Below are 19580 nucleotides of genomic sequence, written 5' to 3'. Positions count from 1 at the left end.
CCTATTTACTAACTCCTTGAAAAGCTGGAAGTTTGCTTTCTTGAAGTTTAGAGTCCTAACTGTGCTTCTGGTGAGCTTCAAACTCCTTAGGACAGTGAACTGCACTAGGGCATGATCACTGCAGCCCAGGCTACCTTCAATTTTGAGATCCCTGATGCATCCCACTTGCATTTGTGACCAACAGGTCCAACAATGCATTTCTTCGAGTAGGGCTGTTAATTTCTTGTCGCAGGAAGTTGTCATCTAGGCACTCTAGGAGCTTCCTGGATTGTCTGCAGCCAGCTGTGTTGGTTTTCCAGCAGATGTCGGGGTGGTTAAAATCCCCCAGCAGGATGAGAGCCTGTGATCGTGATGCCTCCTCAAGCTGGAGTAAGAAGGCATCATTGACAGGCTCTGCCTGGTCAGGCGGCCTGTAGTAGACTCCTACCACAAGGCTCCCTTTGTTGTCCCAATCCCTAATTCCTACCCATAAACTTTCAACCTGGTCATTGCTACTCTTTAGCAACAACTCTTCACGTTCTAGCCACTTCTTGACATAAGAAGTGATGCAATTTGCTGTCACTGTAACAGCAGTCATGCTGTGGCACTGGATGTTGTACAAACCCCTCAGGACCCCAGGTATTCAGGAAGGTACCACCGCGCTGCTGGCACCTGACTTTGCTCATCTGCATCTACTCTATTATATGTTTGCATTGATTTACTCAAGCTGGATGTAGTCATTGGCCTAGCACGCCAGGAGATCATTTTCAAAGGATTTAAACATTAATGCTAGGGAGGATTATATATATAAGAGCATGTATTACTAGAGAGGTATAATTAGAAGAAACAGGTTGTACTGCAGAGAAGGAAATTTTAAGATGAATCTCAGAGAAAGCTGATGGTGCTGAAAGTTTGCAGAAAGCAATTCCAGAGGTTCCATCAGTTCAGACATTTAAAAGAGACTGAATACAGATAACAAAATTGATGGAGGAAACAATTCTGTGCTACTCAGAGGACCAAATGAATGAACTAGCGGATTTTCAGGTTTACAACTCTGATTCCTAGTTTTTAATTAGCGTACTTTTGAACCAAGACCAGCTCTCTATTAAGTATGCAAAATCGCAGAGGTGTCTGTGGGAGGCATTAAATAAGGAGATTTCCCAGACACTTACAATAAGAAGAAAATATCTTTGCAAATTATGTCTTCTCAGAACACTAAGTAAAATTGCTTAGAGCAGAAGATCAAAGTTAAAGTGCAAAAAAAAAAAAACAGAGGAAGAGGCTTAGTCTGCAACTTGTCTGATGATCTGAAAGACACAGGAAGGTAACCACATGACAACTGTGTGCTGTGTTAGTGTGTGCTGGCAGATGCCCTCCTGCATTATAAACTTTCTCCTGTGGAGCTAAACAAATTGAGTGGTTTGAATATACATTATCTGACTAAGCTGAGTTTCACCAAGCTGCTGTCATGTGTTTCCCCTCTAGAGAAACCTCATCTCCACCTTTTCATCTCCACAGGCTGTGGTTTGGACTCTCCTTACAGTCAGGCTGTTGCTGTTTAAAGATCTGACCTGTTTTGAGCCGTACCTGCACTTCTGAGTCAGGAGATTCCAGCAGCAAAGCAAGAACTGGCAGGGCTCCTTCCTTGCATAGGACCTGTTGGATTTTCTCTGCATTTAAAAAAAAAATATTAAAGTGCTGTTAGTGTGTCTTTTCCCTTCAAAGACACATCTCATCTCATCTGGAGGCACCATTCCAAAGGGATATGCACAATCATTGGATTCTAGAGAGTGGTGAAGTTGTCCTAAATATGTGCCAATCAGTGTGACAGGAGAGGATATAATTGAGAGTTTGTGCAATATAGCAATAAGCAGACACTTTAGCAAAATGGCTGTTTGATTGATTAAGCCTTTGCTGGTTTCATGCTAAAGACTGTTCTGGGAATGTGAATTGCTGGAGAAGCTGAAAAACCTTCAGGTACAATATTCCCCATGATTTCTGTGTTAAAAAAAATTCCCAAATTATTTTAAAAATTCTGAATAATAATGGAAGCATAACAGCCAACTGCAGAAGTCCTTGCCAACCATTCCCTTCCACCATATAGAGGTAAGAGACATTGCTCAGGACTGTGTCATTGAGCTGTGTGGGATAATGATATCATCTATTTAAGTGAGATCTAATGCTGGTTTGTTTCAGAGTTAATGTATGGTAGTGCACATATTACTGCAGAGGACCAAATACCACTTTTGCTAAAGCTGTTGGCAGATATCCCAGGAGCCTTTAATGTCTAGGCCATAATAGTTACATTCTGCATCTTCCAACACCAAGTTAGGGATACAAATCACACATTCCCAGAGCTTGACCTTGTCGGATAAGTTTCTGAGATTGCTTCAAAGTGCTAAATGTGCTCCTAACTTTTTAGATTAAGTTATTTCTTTAACAAATTATTATTCTTTTTCTGTTTCTTTGATGATTCGGGGTTGAAAATCAAGCCTTCCTATTTCAGTACTAGGCAAAATGGGGTCTGGATTAGCTAAAGAGAAGCTAAACTTAAATCATCAGCTCCTGGTATCAACATGATTGCCATATGCAAAGGAAATAATTTGTTGTTCAGATGCACTTTTATTCTTGCCTTAACCCTTTTGAGTTATTTTTCTATCAGTGAGAATGTTTCTTTCAGCAATCTTAGATAAGCTATTAGTCCAAAAGTACCTGACTGGGTGAGGTTGAGAATAGCACCAACTGCGTTTTGTTGGACTCTGGGATCATAGGATTTGGCAAGGGCCAGCAGGGGTGTGACTCCTTGAGCAGCACCAATAGCCTCTCGGTTGGACTCTGGAGAAAAGAATCAGAGAAAGAAAGAAAGAAGATATTGCCATCTTACTGTGAGCCAGGAGCAGGAGAACCAGCAGGACCAGATTTGTTTGCCATTGGCTTCTCAGATCCTTTGGTATATAACAAAATTTCTCTGCGTGCTCAAAGGAACCTGTTAAAAATTCCATGAGCTCAATGGGAAAGAAACTAACTCATGATCACAGCTGGTTGAATGCTTTTGCTTTGTGACTGGGATGATTAAAATGAAAAGATCATAATTCCCCTTAAACAGGTTAGCAAGGTGTCACACTTGCCTTGTACCCCCAGTATGTCTGATCAAACTATTCACAGTGTGCCATCCAAAACCTATGTAATTAACTGCAGGTAAGACTGTATTAATTTAGCAGGATATAGTCAGGGCCAGTTTCTCTCTTTGAACGTATCTCTGTCACTCTTTTGACAGCTACAAACAATGAAGAGGTTTCTAAAGACAGAATTTGACTTAAACCACTGAAATTTGAAAAGATGCTTCTCCTCTGTCCTTGCACGGCAGTGCATTAAGTTGTACAGTTGTATTCAACATCCCAGAGTACAAGGAGAATTCAGAAAAGATCTGCAGGGTCCCTTGAGGCTCCTAGATCAAAAACTGGGAGGAAAATAACTAAAACACTTAAATAATGCTATAAAATTATCTATATACTATATAACATATTTATCTACAGTGTGTATATATATATACTACATATGATAAAGTTATACCGTGCTATAAAATATAATACAATTTAGGGAAAACTAAAATCTGCTTTTAGTTCTACTCCTTTTGTTTTGGACTTACTGAAGGTAAGAAGATATAGAAGAGAATTCTTCCATTATGCTCTTCCCTACGCTGCTACCAGGAGGCCACCAAAACACTTCCAACAAATAACCTGTTGCCACACTCAGCTAGCTATGGTCCTCTCCCCTTTACTGGCTTATAAATTTATATCTACACATTATTTGTATTTGTATCTTATAAGTGGCATAATTTTGAAAAAAAAAAGGTAAGGTTTTGGCAGTGGCATTCTACAAAGCTGATGAGATTTAAATGGGAATGAGACCCATGAAGAATTCTCTTCATATCATAGTATTCTGCAAATTATTTTATGAAAGGAAAAAGCAAAATCCACACTCTACAGCTTTCATTGTTTACATGAGCCAAACTGCAACTGAAGCCCACAGGAGTTTTGGTTGAGTGCTGCTTCATTGACATTTTTAGACAGTTTAAAGACTGGCCAGTCTCTGGGAGTTTCCTGAGAGAAACATGAAGCAAAAGGAAGCAAGAAAGTGAAGGTATTTGGATAAGATCAACTCTTCAGGTGCCAACTAATTCACAGAGGTAAGAGAACAATGACATTATTTCTATACCTGGATCCTCTCTTTATTGGGGAACTGACATACTTAGATAACCCAGGATACCTATTTAAATTCAGCCAGTGTCAGTTTAATATTCCAGGACAAGTCCCTTTCTGCCTTCCTATGAATATTTCATACTCGAGGAAATACCCTTCATTCTGGAAAAAAATACTCTAATTTTTGAGCAAAACAATTGTTCTGGGAAGAGTCATGTATTTAAAAATAGCTTTTCCACGTGTTAAGCTATTATTATTCTGGTGAAATTTTCTGGCCAGTTCTGTAGACAAGCCTTTCCCCAATCTAATCTGCTGGCATATTGTTCTTTTGTTTCCCTCAGCGGAAGCAGAAATTCTTTTGTGCAGCTCCAACTGATGGAAACCAGTCTGGTGTGATGGAAACTCCAATTAGTTGAGTAAAGGAGAGAGGTAAAAAGATTGAGAATTCAGATATTGCTTCTTCCTTCGTTCTTTCACACAATACACTCTGTGAACGCTTGTGAATATGGAAGAGAACCTCACATTTGGGCAAAGGGATTACAAACATTCAGATAGAACTTGGGCAAAATATCACAGGATATGAGCCATTGGGTGCTTTGAAGGTTTTTCTTCCTTAGAGAACCAAAACTGGCTTGATTTGGAAAGGCTTCACATCCATGACAGCTCAATTTTCCTGCCTAAGGGCTCAGAGGTGATGGTCAACACTGGAAGCCTCCAGCAGCAGGACGAGCTCTTTACAGATGGCTTTGGAGGGAGGTGGCACACGGAGACCCAGGCACCAGCACCCCACTCCTGCAGGGGAAGGACTGGAGCACCTGCTTTCATCGTGGGAGACCAGAGAGACTGCAACAGGTACCCACACGATGGAAACCTCTGTGACCAAAATACTTTATATTTTTTCTTATTTTCCCTTGGATCATTCACAGCTGACAAGTTCTCCTCTGCAGTCTTTGTTAGGTCCCATCATTGTGGGTTTGCTGGATTTATTTTTACATACGTCATTTTCCCTTATCCTTCCCTCCATTCTTATTCTAGTTTTGGTCAGATAATGTGGCTGAACGCTATCTGTTTCATCAGCTTAATCAGGATGGATGGAGATATCTATCTCCCCAAGCTGTGTAACTGTACTATCACCTCCATACAAGACGTGGCAGGTTAGATAATGATTCTCTGCTGGACCATCTAAGTCACACAATCCCTCCACTGATGCCCCTGCAACCCCTGAGAGTGCTTTCAGAAGGGAACCACGTATTCAGATGATACTCTAAAGTGGGGAAACCAATGACATCTACTCAAGCTGGGTTTGAATAACTCACCTTGTGAAACCTGCATTGATAAATTCTTTCTTTCTGCTCTCTGCCATTTTGTGTTTGAAAATTCTCCTGTTGGTACAACTCTGACTGTACCAGCCAACCCACACCTTGCAGTCCCATTGCTAAACAGCTTCACTCTATACCTGGCCTTAGACATTTATTGCAGCAGAGTTAAGACACATTTCCATTCTTGGATTTGGAATTTTAGTCACCTTAAAGCTATCTAAAGGATCTTCCTAATTTGATTGTCCTTCCATGTTTATCTTTTTTAAAGCACTCTGAAGCATGAATGGCTTACTTGAAGGACGTGGTTAAACAGAATACTTTTCCCAAGTAGGCCTTTTAAGATACCAAAGTCTGCAAGTTAAAATTAAAATAAACTCTAGAGAATTGCCTCTTGCTTTAGTCTCATTGCTGTGGTAGCTAAACATAGTCTGAAAAAGAAATAAATGGATCCAGCCAGTCTAAATGCTAGTTAAACTGGGACAAAGCTCCTCAAAACTGATCTAAATCCCAGACAGCAATGCAGCCTACGCACCTGCAGGACCACCTACCTCTATGTTCAGCAGATGCCTTCCTATCTAGTTTGAAAGGTCCTTGAGTGTTTAATTTGAACACCTTGTGCTCACAGGTACACTATTAACGCTGCATTAGGTGACCACCCTCAACAGAGAAAGAAGGTGGGCTGGATCTGGAGTGGCTCAGGGTTTCCCATCCTCTGGGTTACAGAGACATCCCGGAGGGCCAGGATGCCTTTCAGACTAAGGAACATCCTTAGGCACCCAAAGAAGTCACTTCTTCTGTGGGCTGCTTAAAACAGCTGAAGGGATACCCCTCTGTAGATCTTCAGGTGCATAGCTCCACTGACCATACGTAAAGAAAGCCCTCCTAGTGCCAAGCACCTAGAATTTTAGTGATACCATGCCTAATTTAGATATTTAAATGAGGCAATTTGCAGCCCGTACAAAATAATGTCATATACAGAGTTTTTAACCTGATCAGAACAGCACGCAACACTTAAAAAAGGTTTCAAAAGGAAAAACATTTTAAAATAAATTAAAGATAGGATAAAATGCAAATCAGAACTTTCACGTTGTGGGATCCTACTTATCCACTCCCCGCTTTGCAACATAAATACTTCAGTGAGGAAGTAACACTTCCACCATGCTTCTCCCAGCCCTCTGGGAGATCTGATTCCAACTTCCCACACTGGAGAGGGAAGCTGGTGGAATAAACACTTGAGGAAGGGAAATACATATTATTCATGGCTTTTATACAGGGCTTTACACCATTTGTGTGGTAGAATCATGCAATTTGTGAAAGGTAGAATAAGCTTGATAACCTTTCTTTTCATAACTGTGGTTGAGTTTCTCTCTCTGGATGCCAGGAAAATATCTGTATCATGATATGAACTATGCATAGTTAAGCAAGAGAAGATGGTGATAAATGCAAGCAGTGCATGGGGGATAAGGAACTGACTATAAGCAAGCTGGCAGCAGGTTTTGCTGCATGGGAATGACCACCTGGAAGTGGAATTCCACAGGGACTGGTCTGTTACTGATTTTGAACCAGAAAGTTAATACAAAGGTGTGAGTGCAGTGCTGTCCATGCAGTGGTGGACTGGAGGATGAATGGGGAGATAAGAGGAGTCTTAAAGGAGCTTGGCTTTTTCAGTCTACTAAAAGGAAGGAGGGTCATCAGCATAGACATCAGAGAGGGAGAACTACTGAAGTAAAAGCCCATGTAGACACTAATTAAGAGAATCTGGTCATGAATAGATTTAGGTTGGAAATCAGAAAAAAGTTTATCATCAGAAGAGAATGAAGGTCAGAAACACTGAGAAAAAGATCTTAACTGGGATCTCGAGGAGTTGAATTTATGACATGGGAATACCAAAATTTGCCCCAGCATCTTACGACTCTTAAACCAATCACAAATAAGTTGTTTCACCTTGAAATATGACACAAGAGTTGGATGAATTCACTGCAGAGGATAAAGGGAAAGAACAAACAGCACACTCACCTGAAACAGCCAAAGTCATGGTGCAGGCACAGGAATTACACTGGACAGTGGGATCCTCTGACTCAAGGAGATCCAGAATTGGTTCAAGTAAACCCATTTGGACAACTAATTCTTTGTCAACTATTCATAAATTGAAGAAGAAATGGACAATCAGAAAGTAAACAGTTAATGGCTTTGTGAAAAATGTATCTTCCTGTGACTGCTTTGGGCATCTGTATGATGATTATGCAAAATAGACCTAAGATAGAAACAGCGTGAAAAGCACTCACAGTCCCGAGCTTTGTTTGCTTAATTCCTCTTCAGATGCATGAAAGAGTGTAAGGGATGTTCAGAGGTTCTAGTTCAGAATGTCCCAAATATTTCTGCTAGCAATTCCACTTTAAAACATAAGGTTCATTTTGGAAAGTGCAACTGCAGCTTTCCAATAGGTTCACGATGTAATCAGCTCTCCCCTTCTTTTTCTGCTGAATGTTTGCCATTGGCTTCTCAGATCCTTTGGTATATAACAAAATTTCTCTGCGTGCTCAAAGGAACCTGTTAAAAATTCCATGAGCTCAATGGGAAAGAAACTAACTCATGATCACAGCTGGTTGAATGCTTTTGCTTTGTGACTGGGATGATTAAAATGAAAAGATCATAATTCCCCTTAAACAGGTTAGCAAGGTGTCACACTTGCCTTGTACCCCCAGTATGTCTGATCAAACTATTCACAGTGTGCCATCCAAAACCTATGTAATTAACTGCAGGTAAGACTGTATTAATTTAGCAGGATATAGTCAGGGCCAGTTTCTCTCTTTGAACGTATCTCTGTCACTCTTTTGACAGCTACAAACAATGAAGAGGTTTCTAAAGACAGAATTTGACTTAAACCACTGAAATTTGAAAAGATGCTTCTCCTCTGTCCTTGCACGGCAGTGCATTAAGTTGTACAGTTGTATTCAACATCCCAGAGTACAAGGAGAATTCAGAAAAGATCTGCAGGGTCCCTTGAGGCTCCTAGATCAAAAACTGGGAGGAAAATAACTAAAACACTTAAATAATGCTATAAAATTATCTATATACTATATAACATATTTATCTACAGTGTGTATATATATATACTACATATGATAAAGTTATACCGTGCTATAAAATATAATACAATTTAGGGAAAACTAAAATCTGCTTTTAGTTCTACTCCTTTTGTTTTGGACTTACTGAAGGTAAGAAGATATAGAAGAGAATTCTTCCATTATGCTCTTCCCTACGCTGCTACCAGGAGGCCACCAAAACACTTCCAACAAATAACCTGTTGCCACACTCAGCTAGCTATGGTCCTCTCCCCTTTACTGGCTTATAAATTTATATCTACACATTATTTGTATTTGTATCTTATAAGTGGCATAATTTTGAAAAAAAAAAGGTAAGGTTTTGGCAGTGGCATTCTACAAAGCTGATGAGATTTAAATGGGAATGAGACCCATGAAGAATTCTCTTCATATCATAGTATTCTGCAAATTATTTTATGAAAGGAAAAAGCAAAATCCACACTCTACAGCTTTCATTGTTTACATGAGCCAAACTGCAACTGAAGCCCACAGGAGTTTTGGTTGAGTGCTGCTTCATTGACATTTTTAGACAGTTTAAAGACTGGCCAGTCTCTGGGAGTTTCCTGAGAGAAACATGAAGCAAAAGGAAGCAAGAAAGTGAAGGTATTTGGATAAGATCAACTCTTCAGGTGCCAACTAATTCACAGAGGTAAGAGAACAATGACATTATTTCTATACCTGGATCCTCTCTTTATTGGGGAACTGACATACTTAGATAACCCAGGATACCTATTTAAATTCAGCCAGTGTCAGTTTAATATTCCAGGACAAGTCCCTTTCTGCCTTCCTATGAATATTTCATACTCGAGGAAATACCCTTCATTCTGGAAAAAAATACTCTAATTTTTGAGCAAAACAATTGTTCTGGGAAGAGTCATGTATTTAAAAATAGCTTTTCCACGTGTTAAGCTATTATTATTCTGGTGAAATTTTCTGGCCAGTTCTGTAGACAAGCCTTTCCCCAATCTAATCTGCTGGCATATTGTTCTTTTGTTTCCCTCAGCGGAAGCAGAAATTCTTTTGTGCAGCTCCAACTGATGGAAACCAGTCTGGTGTGATGGAAACTCCAATTAGTTGAGTAAAGGAGAGAGGTAAAAAGATTGAGAATTCAGATATTGCTTCTTCCTTCGTTCTTTCACACAATACACTCTGTGAACGCTTGTGAATATGGAAGAGAACCTCACATTTGGGCAAAGGGATTACAAACATTCAGATAGAACTTGGGCAAAATATCACAGGATATGAGCCATTGGGTGCTTTGAAGGTTTTTCTTCCTTAGAGAACCAAAACTGGCTTGATTTGGAAAGGCTTCACATCCATGACAGCTCAATTTTCCTGCCTAAGGGCTCAGAGGTGATGGTCAACACTGGAAGCCTCCAGCAGCAGGACGAGCTCTTTACAGATGGCTTTGGAGGGAGGTGGCACACGGAGACCCAGGCACCAGCACCCCACTCCTGCAGGGGAAGGACTGGAGCACCTGCTTTCATCGTGGGAGACCAGAGAGACTGCAACAGGTACCCACACGATGGAAACCTCTGTGACCAAAATACTTTATATTTTTTCTTATTTTCCCTTGGATCATTCACAGCTGACAAGTTCTCCTCTGCAGTCTTTGTTAGGTCCCATCATTGTGGGTTTGCTGGATTTATTTTTACATACGTCATTTTCCCTTATCCTTCCCTCCATTCTTATTCTAGTTTTGGTCAGATAATGTGGCTGAACGCTATCTGTTTCATCAGCTTAATCAGGATGGATGGAGATATCTATCTCCCCAAGCTGTGTAACTGTACTATCACCTCCATACAAGACGTGGCAGGTTAGATAATGATTCTCTGCTGGACCATCTAAGTCACACAATCCCTCCACTGATGCCCCTGCAACCCCTGAGAGTGCTTTCAGAAGGGAACCACGTATTCAGATGATACTCTAAAGTGGGGAAACCAATGACATCTACTCAAGCTGGGTTTGAATAACTCACCTTGTGAAACCTGCATTGATAAATTCTTTCTTTCTGCTCTCTGCCATTTTGTGTTTGAAAATTCTCCTGTTGGTACAACTCTGACTGTACCAGCCAACCCACACCTTGCAGTCCCATTGCTAAACAGCTTCACTCTATACCTGGCCTTAGACATTTATTGCAGCAGAGTTAAGACACATTTCCATTCTTGGATTTGGAATTTTAGTCACCTTAAAGCTATCTAAAGGATCTTCCTAATTTGATTGTCCTTCCATGTTTATCTTTTTTAAAGCACTCTGAAGCATGAATGGCTTACTTGAAGGACGTGGTTAAACAGAATACTTTTCCCAAGTAGGCCTTTTAAGATACCAAAGTCTGCAAGTTAAAATTAAAATAAACTCTAGAGAATTGCCTCTTGCTTTAGTCTCATTGCTGTGGTAGCTAAACATAGTCTGAAAAAGAAATAAATGGATCCAGCCAGTCTAAATGCTAGTTAAACTGGGACAAAGCTCCTCAAAACTGATCTAAATCCCAGACAGCAATGCAGCCTACGCACCTGCAGGACCACCTACCTCTATGTTCAGCAGATGCCTTCCTATCTAGTTTGAAAGGTCCTTGAGTGTTTAATTTGAACACCTTGTGCTCACAGGTACACTATTAACGCTGCATTAGGTGACCACCCTCAACAGAGAAAGAAGGTGGGCTGGATCTGGAGTGGCTCAGGGTTTCCCATCCTCTGGGTTACAGAGACATCCCGGAGGGCCAGGATGCCTTTCAGACTAAGGAACATCCTTAGGCACCCAAAGAAGTCACTTCTTCTGTGGGCTGCTTAAAACAGCTGAAGGGATACCCCTCTGTAGATCTTCAGGTGCATAGCTCCACTGACCATACGTAAAGAAAGCCCTCCTAGTGCCAAGCACCTAGAATTTTAGTGATACCATGCCTAATTTAGATATTTAAATGAGGCAATTTGCAGCCCGTACAAAATAATGTCATATACAGAGTTTTTAACCTGATCAGAACAGCACGCAACACTTAAAAAAGGTTTCAAAAGGAAAAACATTTTAAAATAAATTAAAGATAGGATAAAATGCAAATCAGAACTTTCACGTTGTGGGATCCTACTTATCCACTCCCCGCTTTGCAACATAAATACTTCAGTGAGGAAGTAACACTTCCACCATGCTTCTCCCAGCCCTCTGGGAGATCTGATTCCAACTTCCCACACTGGAGAGGGAAGCTGGTGGAATAAACACTTGAGGAAGGGAAATACATATTATTCATGGCTTTTATACAGGGCTTTACACCATTTGTGTGGTAGAATCATGCAATTTGTGAAAGGTAGAATAAGCTTGATAACCTTTCTTTTCATAACTGTGGTTGAGTTTCTCTCTCTGGATGCCAGGAAAATATCTGTATCATGATATGAACTATGCATAGTTAAGCAAGAGAAGATGGTGATAAATGCAAGCAGTGCATGGGGGATAAGGAACTGACTATAAGCAAGCTGGCAGCAGGTTTTGCTGCATGGGAATGACCACCTGGAAGTGGAATTCCACAGGGACTGGTCTGTTACTGATTTTGAACCAGAAAGTTAATACAAAGGTGTGAGTGCAGTGCTGTCCATGCAGTGGTGGACTGGAGGATGAATGGGGAGATAAGAGGAGTCTTAAAGGAGCTTGGCTTTTTCAGTCTACTAAAAGGAAGGAGGGTCATCAGCATAGACATCAGAGAGGGAGAACTACTGAAGTAAAAGCCCATGTAGACACTAATTAAGAGAATCTGGTCATGAATAGATTTAGGTTGGAAATCAGAAAAAAGTTTATCATCAGAAGAGAATGAAGGTCAGAAACACTGAGAAAAAGATCTTAACTGGGATCTCGAGGAGTTGAATTTATGACATGGGAATACCAAAATTTGCCCCAGCATCTTACGACTCTTAAACCAATCACAAATAAGTTGTTTCACCTTGAAATATGACACAAGAGTTGGATGAATTCACTGCAGAGGATAAGGGGAAAGAACAAACAGCACACTCACCTGAAACAGCCAAAGTCATGGTGCAGGCACAGGAATTACACTGGACAGTGGGATCCTCTGACTCAAGGAGATCCAGAATTGGTTCAAGTAAACCCATTTGGACAACTAATTCTTTGTCAACTATTCATAAATTGAAGAAGAAATGGACAATCAGAAAATAAACAGTTAATGCCTTTGTGAAAAATATATCTTCCTGTGACTGCTTTGGGCATCTGTATGATGATTATGCAAAATAGACCTAAGATAGAAACAGTATGAAAAGCACTCACAGTCCTGAGCTTTGTTTGCTTGATTCCTCTTCAGATGCATGAAAGAGTGTTAAGAGATGTTCAGAGGTTCTAGTTCAGAATGTCCCAAATATTTCTGCTAGCAATTCCACTTTAAAACATAAGGTTCATTTTGGAAAGTGCAACTGCAGCTTTCCAATAGGTTCACGATGTAATCAGCTCTCCCCTTCTTTTTCTGCTGAAGTCTACCCTTTAAATATTAATTTTTACTTATAAATAGTGACATGATATTATAAAGTTAAAAAGCAAGATTCATTGAAGACTGACCCCATATTCTGTTGTTATGGGATAGCATGATGGAAAACCTGTTGTGGCCCAGGGAGCAGAGTAGTAGGTGTAACGAGGACTCCATTAATGAGGAGTGGGGTGTTCATGCCCTCTCTATCAACATAAACATTTTTGGGAGGTTTTTCATGTGCAGCATCCAGTTCCTATCTCAATTACATTTGCCCTATTAGCCACAGAAGAAAGTGAATTCTATTAAATGTTTGTTTTGTTGTTTTTTTCTTTAAATCTGCAGGCAATTTAAGACCAAGGTCCAGTTAATAAATAACAAGACAATGAGCACTCTCTCACAGGCAGAGTTTATTTCTAAGAGCTGTGTCTCTTGCTTGAAAGGGTAAGTAGTAATCTCCTGCCACATGATATAATCTAGCTGGAGGGATCTGACGTATCCTGGTGCCAACAGAATCTGTGTGACTTGCAGACAGAAACAGACTCATACCTGTCCTGTCAGGAACACAAAAGATGGAATTTGGATTTGTGTAGACCTGGGTGTGTAGATTGCCACAACAACCCCATGCAGCGCTATAGGCTCGGGGAAGTGTGGCTGGAGCTGCCTGGAAGAAAGAGACCTGGGGGTTCTAGTTGACAAATGGCTGAATTTGAGCTGACAGTGTGCCCAGGTGGCCAAGAAAGCCAATGGCATCCTGGCTTGTATCAAAAATAGTGTGACCAGCAGAAGTAGGGAGGTGATTGTGCCCCTGTACTCAGCACTGGTGAGGCCACACCTCGAGTACTGTGTCCAGTTTTGGGCACCTCAATACAAGAGAGATCTGGAGGTGCTGGAGCGAGTGCAGAGGAGGGCAACGAAGCTGGTGAGGGGGCTGGAAAACAAATCGTATGAGGAGCGGCTGAGGGAGTTGGGGCTGTTTAGTATGAGGAAGAGGAGGCTGAGGGGAGACCTCATCACTCTCTACAACTTCGTGAAAGGACACTGTAGAGAGGTTGGTGCTGGTCTCTTCTCACAGGTAATTAGTGACAGAATGAGAGGGAATGGCTTCAAGCTCCAACAGGGTAGGTTTAGATTGAACATTAGGAAAGAATTTTTCACCGAAAGAGTGATAGGGCATTGGAACAGGCTGCCCAGGGAGGGGGTGGAGTCACCATCCCTGGATGTGTTTAAGGGCCATTTAGATGCAGTGCTAAGGGACATGGTGTAGGGGAGGACTTTGTAGAGTAGGGTAGATGGTTGGACTCGATGATCCCAAGGGTCTGTTCCAACCTCAATGATTCTATGATTCTATCTGAGTCTGGCTGAAGAGATATTTTTTTCACTTGAATAGAGATGTGTTGTTGATTACTCACTATTTCCTTCCAGCAAGAAGTTGACAAGGGACAAGGAAGACATCTGCTGCACCTCCAGGTCAGCAGAGCGTAATAAGGCATAGAAGGGCTCCAGATGCTCCACAGGCAGGGGGACACTCACTGCAGGAATGAGAGGAAATATTCAGGAGTCTCATCGTTCACCACAGTCACATTTTTCTCTTGTTGTTCTTAAGCCTCAGGTGTTACCATACATAGGTGGAGTGGTGTTCCCCTTCATTTAAATTCCATTGCTACCAGCAAAACAGGGCAAGTTTCCTGAAAAGGTTTTGAATAATCAAGTACTTCAAAAACATCACGGGAAGGGAAGCAATACTAATGACTAAACAAGTCATTCCACCTCACAGCACGTCCTCATGTTATGGCTATCTGCACTTTTTATCCAGCAGAAAACCACATGGGATAAAGCTATCAAGCCAAGTGCCAGAATATTCTTGAAGTAAATTTAAAGCAAAGAAAGAAAGAAATCACAGCCTGCTTGTGGCTGGTATTTCTACCTTTTTGTACGACCTAATCTCTTGCTGGAATCTTATTTGGCATATCTAGGCTGACTACTAACTGTTTACAAATTACCTGAGGAGCCAAGTGCTCCCACAGAATAGTTGGGACAAAGAACATTTCCTTCATAAATTTCAACAATCTGGCCTCTAGGGCTTTGTCCTCTTACAAAAATTATGGAATATAAACCTTATATGATCACTATGTTCATTTTCTTCCACCATAGTTTTGATTGCATTGCTCTCAGGAAATTCAGCATGCATTGACTCTAACTACTTTGAGTTCTGCTGAGTTTTCCAGAACTATTACAACTACATAAATGACAGTCTCATGAGAGAAATGTCCTCACAGCAAAACCCAGAATAACTCTTCCTACACGGCAATGAGAGCATTTCCATTTTCCTTAGCTAACAACACAGCATGAAAGAAAAAAAAAAAAAGAACTTTGATTAATGAATCAAAGGGAGTCTCACAGTTCAAAAAAAAATGCTTTCATTTATAATTATGTGAAAATTTTCTAATGCACTGAGATAACTTACTGTGCTGACTCATGTGCAAGTAATAGAGGGCAGCAGACTGCTGTAAACCTGGGTTTTCTGAAAAGGCTAAGGTCCTCAAGGCTTCCAAAGACTCCTTCCCAAGTGGTGACATTTCAAAACCTGAAGATGAACAATGACAGCACAGACTCAATTATACCTGAAAAGGGTTAGTTTACACACACAAAAAAATTAAAAAATTAAAATCTACAGCCAATCAAACACATAAGGATTTTTGTACTGCAGTAACTCCATAGATCCCATCTATCCTTATTCCTGTTTCCATGAGCAGGCGCAATAAATGAGTCTGGAATAACCTGTCCTTGGCAATGCCTCTTGTGAAGCTCACAAAGCTAGTGGTTAGAAGCAAGATAATTTATAATCTGTAGACATTTTTATGCTATCCAATATAAATGCAGGTGTTCTTGTTCTCCAAAAGAATCTTTATTTTTTCCTGATTCACAGAAGATCTTTGTTAAAATATATCTACTGAACACGGTGTTCTTAGCTATGAGCTAGAGAAAGAGACTATATATTTTTAATTTACTACATTTTTAAGGTCTCTGTGTTTCCTGTCCTGGGTATTACAATAAAGGATTTCAGGGAATAGCAACATGGATTGCAAACGGGCTTGCCTCAGGCTCAAATTTCTAGCATGAGTCTACCTGTTCTTGAGTATGGTAATAGTTCCCCTATGAATAAACCAGATGTTCAGCTACAGCTATCAAGCAATAGCAGCCACGCACGGCTTCTGAAAGTCACTGTATAATGTACTTACAACGTGTGGAATGGAGCAGCAGAGGGGAAAAAAATGGGCCGTTGAGCCACCACTCAATAGTATAAACTACTGAAAAGGTAATGTAGTCTAAATTGACTGGAGGAGCACATGATTATAAGATATATTTTCAGACAATAGATTGAAGCAGTGCATTAAAGATTGAAATATCTCTGTGAACAAGATCTAGGTACTTTATCTCCCATGGGATAAAGAGATGAGAGGGATGTGAGGGGTGTGAGCTTTCATGCCTCTGTGCAAAGCTGAGCCAACATCTCAAGCCATAAAAGGTGCTGACATGGCAAGAGTAGCACTCTTACCTTCAGGATTAGGTAAGTGGGCTTCACAGAACTGCTTCATATAAATATCAATTCTATTTAATAATTAACAATGCACACAGAGGAAGGACTAGCCAGTGTGTGCAAGGATTTAGATAAAAAAAGCAAAAATCTCTTTACATGGTTTAATTCTGTTCCTTACACACTGACTATCTGAATCTCCCACACATCTGTGCAGTTTTGTTTGGGAAAGTGATAAAGCAGAATCCACCCAAAATCTTCACCTGCTTGTAATATCAAGCATTTGTTGCCCTAACTAACAGCCAAATATGATGATCAACCATGAAGTCCCTTGTTGCACCCGAGCTGTCAAAATGTTGGCTCCCTGCTTATTATAATTTGTCCAGGGGCTTGTTCCAGCTGGGAATAAAATACACAGGTAAGAACGAAAGTAAGAGGGATGTGTCTTGGTTCTCTTCATGAGGCTTCCCTGTGTCCATCCATCTTGGCAGCAGCATTTGGCCACACAAAACCATAACCTTGGTTCTTTCTTCTTTGTCAGTGCTGTGTATCTCCTATCCCAGGCATAGGGACCTCCTGAGAGCACACATCACCATCTCTGCACTGCTGTCACGGAAGCTCTGGGCTCACTGCTGCTGCAGCCCAGTTCGTGAGGATCCAAGACAGACCAGCCTTTTGAAGACCCAGCTCAGAGAGGAAAGGATTTCTCAAGAAATTTGAGGACCAGTAGGTGCTGCAAAAGGCTGTTCTGGCCTCAATATTTTTTTCCAGACCATCCCTTCGTTGCACCTGATCCATCAACCAAGCTGGGATACTCCCAAGACACTCTCTTATGAAGTCAGGAGTGTGATGGCCTCTGGAAGAAGAAGTTCAACCCTGGAAGATCCCCACTATAAGTCAAGCTGAAAGGTCTGGTCCTATTCTAGATATGGACTTCAGAATTTAGCCAGTGCTTAACGTGCAACAATTAGTGAACCCAATCAGCAGCACAGGACCCCCCGCATGCGTAGGGTAATGACACCAACTAATATCAGCTGAGGCTCAATTCACGCATGTTCCCAACAACCAGCGTCACAGCAATTATTCCACAAGTTGTTCCATGACAGACCATTTCAAACAGTGTTAACTGTGGCATGCCAAGGAAAAAAGTCTCTCCTGGCCTCCCTGATAAGATGGTTTTATGTCCCTAAAAAGGTAAGTAAAGAAATAGTCGTTTGTGTTCCACACCCTTTGCACAAATCAAAGTAGACGGCTACGCAATTTTGGGTAGTAGCTTTAGCCCAAGGTTGAGACAAACGTTTTTGGGTTGGACAACTGACAAAACACACTCATCCAAGAAGATATTTTGTGATTGCAGGAGTAAAATAAACTAAAGAGTTTTCCTATTGATACTATTGTATCCTAGGACTGGATAGAGAGGACATCACAAATAGATAAATAAGCAAAGTAGCCTGTAAAGCAGAGGAGATCCATGAAGAGTTATGGATCTACTTAGATTCAAGCAGAACCCCAGGATTCTGTTCAAGCTTTGTGTCTAAAAGTTTGCACAAAAAAAATTAGGCAGACCAGTTGCTTAGCACCTGAAGAAATCTGGGAGCCCAACAGTGCCCAGAGGAGATCCATGAAGAGTTATGGATCTATTTAGATTCAAGCAGAACCCCAGGATTTTGTTCAAGCCTTGTGTCTGAACATTTGCACAAAAATAATTAAGCAGACCAGTTGCTTAGCATCTGAAGAAGTCCTGGGAGCCCAACAGTGCTTGTCCCAGGCACTCACGTAGCACCCAGTGTCGGTACAGCCTGTTTCCAGCTTTGTCACCTCAAGGACTGACTTCAAAAAATTAACCTCAGTTACTAGAAGGACTCACTTTTATGAAACTTATTTAGATGGGTCATGTATTAACAGTGGTGGCAGAGCAAGAAAGTGACATAATTTCTACATAGATCCAACTGTTACAACACTCCAGCCCTTGGTGTCCCCGTACACAAAGAATGTCCCATGTATGGTGTCCTGTACACAAAGCTCTGAAGCTCTGGCCTTTTCTACCTCACCCAGCTGCTCCATGCCATGCCAGAGCAGCTCAGCCAGCAATCTGTTTTCACCCCACAAAACCAATCATCTCCTTGATCTTCCACAACCCTTTAGAAAAAAAACCCCAAGCCTTCTCACCTGCTTCAATATGCTGCAGAAACTCCTGCGCTGTCACCCTCTCATGAGGCTGCAGGATGGGTTTGTACAGCTGTCTGGCTTTGGAGCTGTTTTGTTTTAGGCAGGAGCATTTGCTTATCAGGATCAAGCATTCCTTGATAAGGTGCACCAAGTTGGAGGACATCCTCTGGACAAAGGCCACGAAGTCCCGCAGCAGCTGCATGCATCGGCTACACAGTTGACCCATTCTCCTGCCAACAGCAGCACGAAGCACGAGGAGAAGGAAGGGAGATGGAAAGAAAAGTTTCTTCTCAACTTGTCCACGTTTTTACACTAACTTGCTGCTTCAGTGTTTGTCCTGTCTTACAGATGTTAACGCTACACCTCGTACAGCTGCTGTAAAGCAGACAAGCTTCTCTCTCCAAAAAAGCTACATTGCACAACAAGGCTGGTTTCTGCAGATCTCCCCGAGTCTACAAAATGTTATTTAAAAGGCTGGACCGGAGCCACGTTCAAACATCCTCCCTTTGCTTGAAGAAAAAATAAAATTATGTCCAACACTCATTTTGCGGAGAACGAGACGAGTTTAACTCCTGGAGTGGCCACCAAAGCCTTCATGAGGCTAGAAAAGCTCTGGGAGAATGGAAAAAGCCACCTCAGTTTTTGTAAGGCAGCTTTCCACAGGAAAGGCAGGCACCACCTTGTCTGCATGTGTACAGGCTGCTGCTGCCAATGGGAGAGGAAGACCAAAACAAAAAAAAAGGGAGCAATCGAACAGGTTTTTCCAGTTTTTGCTGAAGCACAGACCAGAACAAAGGTCCTGTTGGGCAA

The 19580-nt window shown here is 41.3% G+C and overlaps 1 protein-coding gene across 1 annotated transcript in view; it reads right to left on the bottom strand.

Annotated features, from left to right (window-relative positions):
- Positions 1-19580, bottom strand: part of LOC106895777 (vacuolar protein 8-like) — a 44652-nt gene extending 25072 nt beyond the window's left edge. Inside the window, exons 1-6 of the mRNA XM_014955393.1 lie at positions 18771-19580; positions 15531-15650; positions 14476-14595; positions 12602-12721; positions 2692-2814; positions 1567-1649 (exon numbers count right to left, since the gene is read on the bottom strand). Of these exons, the coding sequence (XP_014810879.1) occupies positions 1567-1649; positions 2692-2814; positions 12602-12721; positions 14476-14595; positions 15531-15650; positions 18771-18996 (792 nt within the window). The 5' untranslated portion in view covers positions 18997-19580. The remainder of the gene's footprint in view (positions 1-1566; positions 1650-2691; positions 2815-12601; positions 12722-14475; positions 14596-15530; positions 15651-18770) is intronic.

This window comes from Calidris pugnax, unplaced genomic scaffold, assembly GCF_001431845.1.
Source record: "Calidris pugnax isolate Ruff unplaced genomic scaffold, ASM143184v1 scaffold231, whole genome shotgun sequence".
In the NCBI taxonomy this organism is placed as follows: domain Eukaryota; kingdom Metazoa; phylum Chordata; class Aves; order Charadriiformes; family Scolopacidae; genus Calidris; species Calidris pugnax.
Note: the sequence above shows the minus strand (reverse complement) of the source record. Positions and strands in the feature narration are given on the sequence as shown.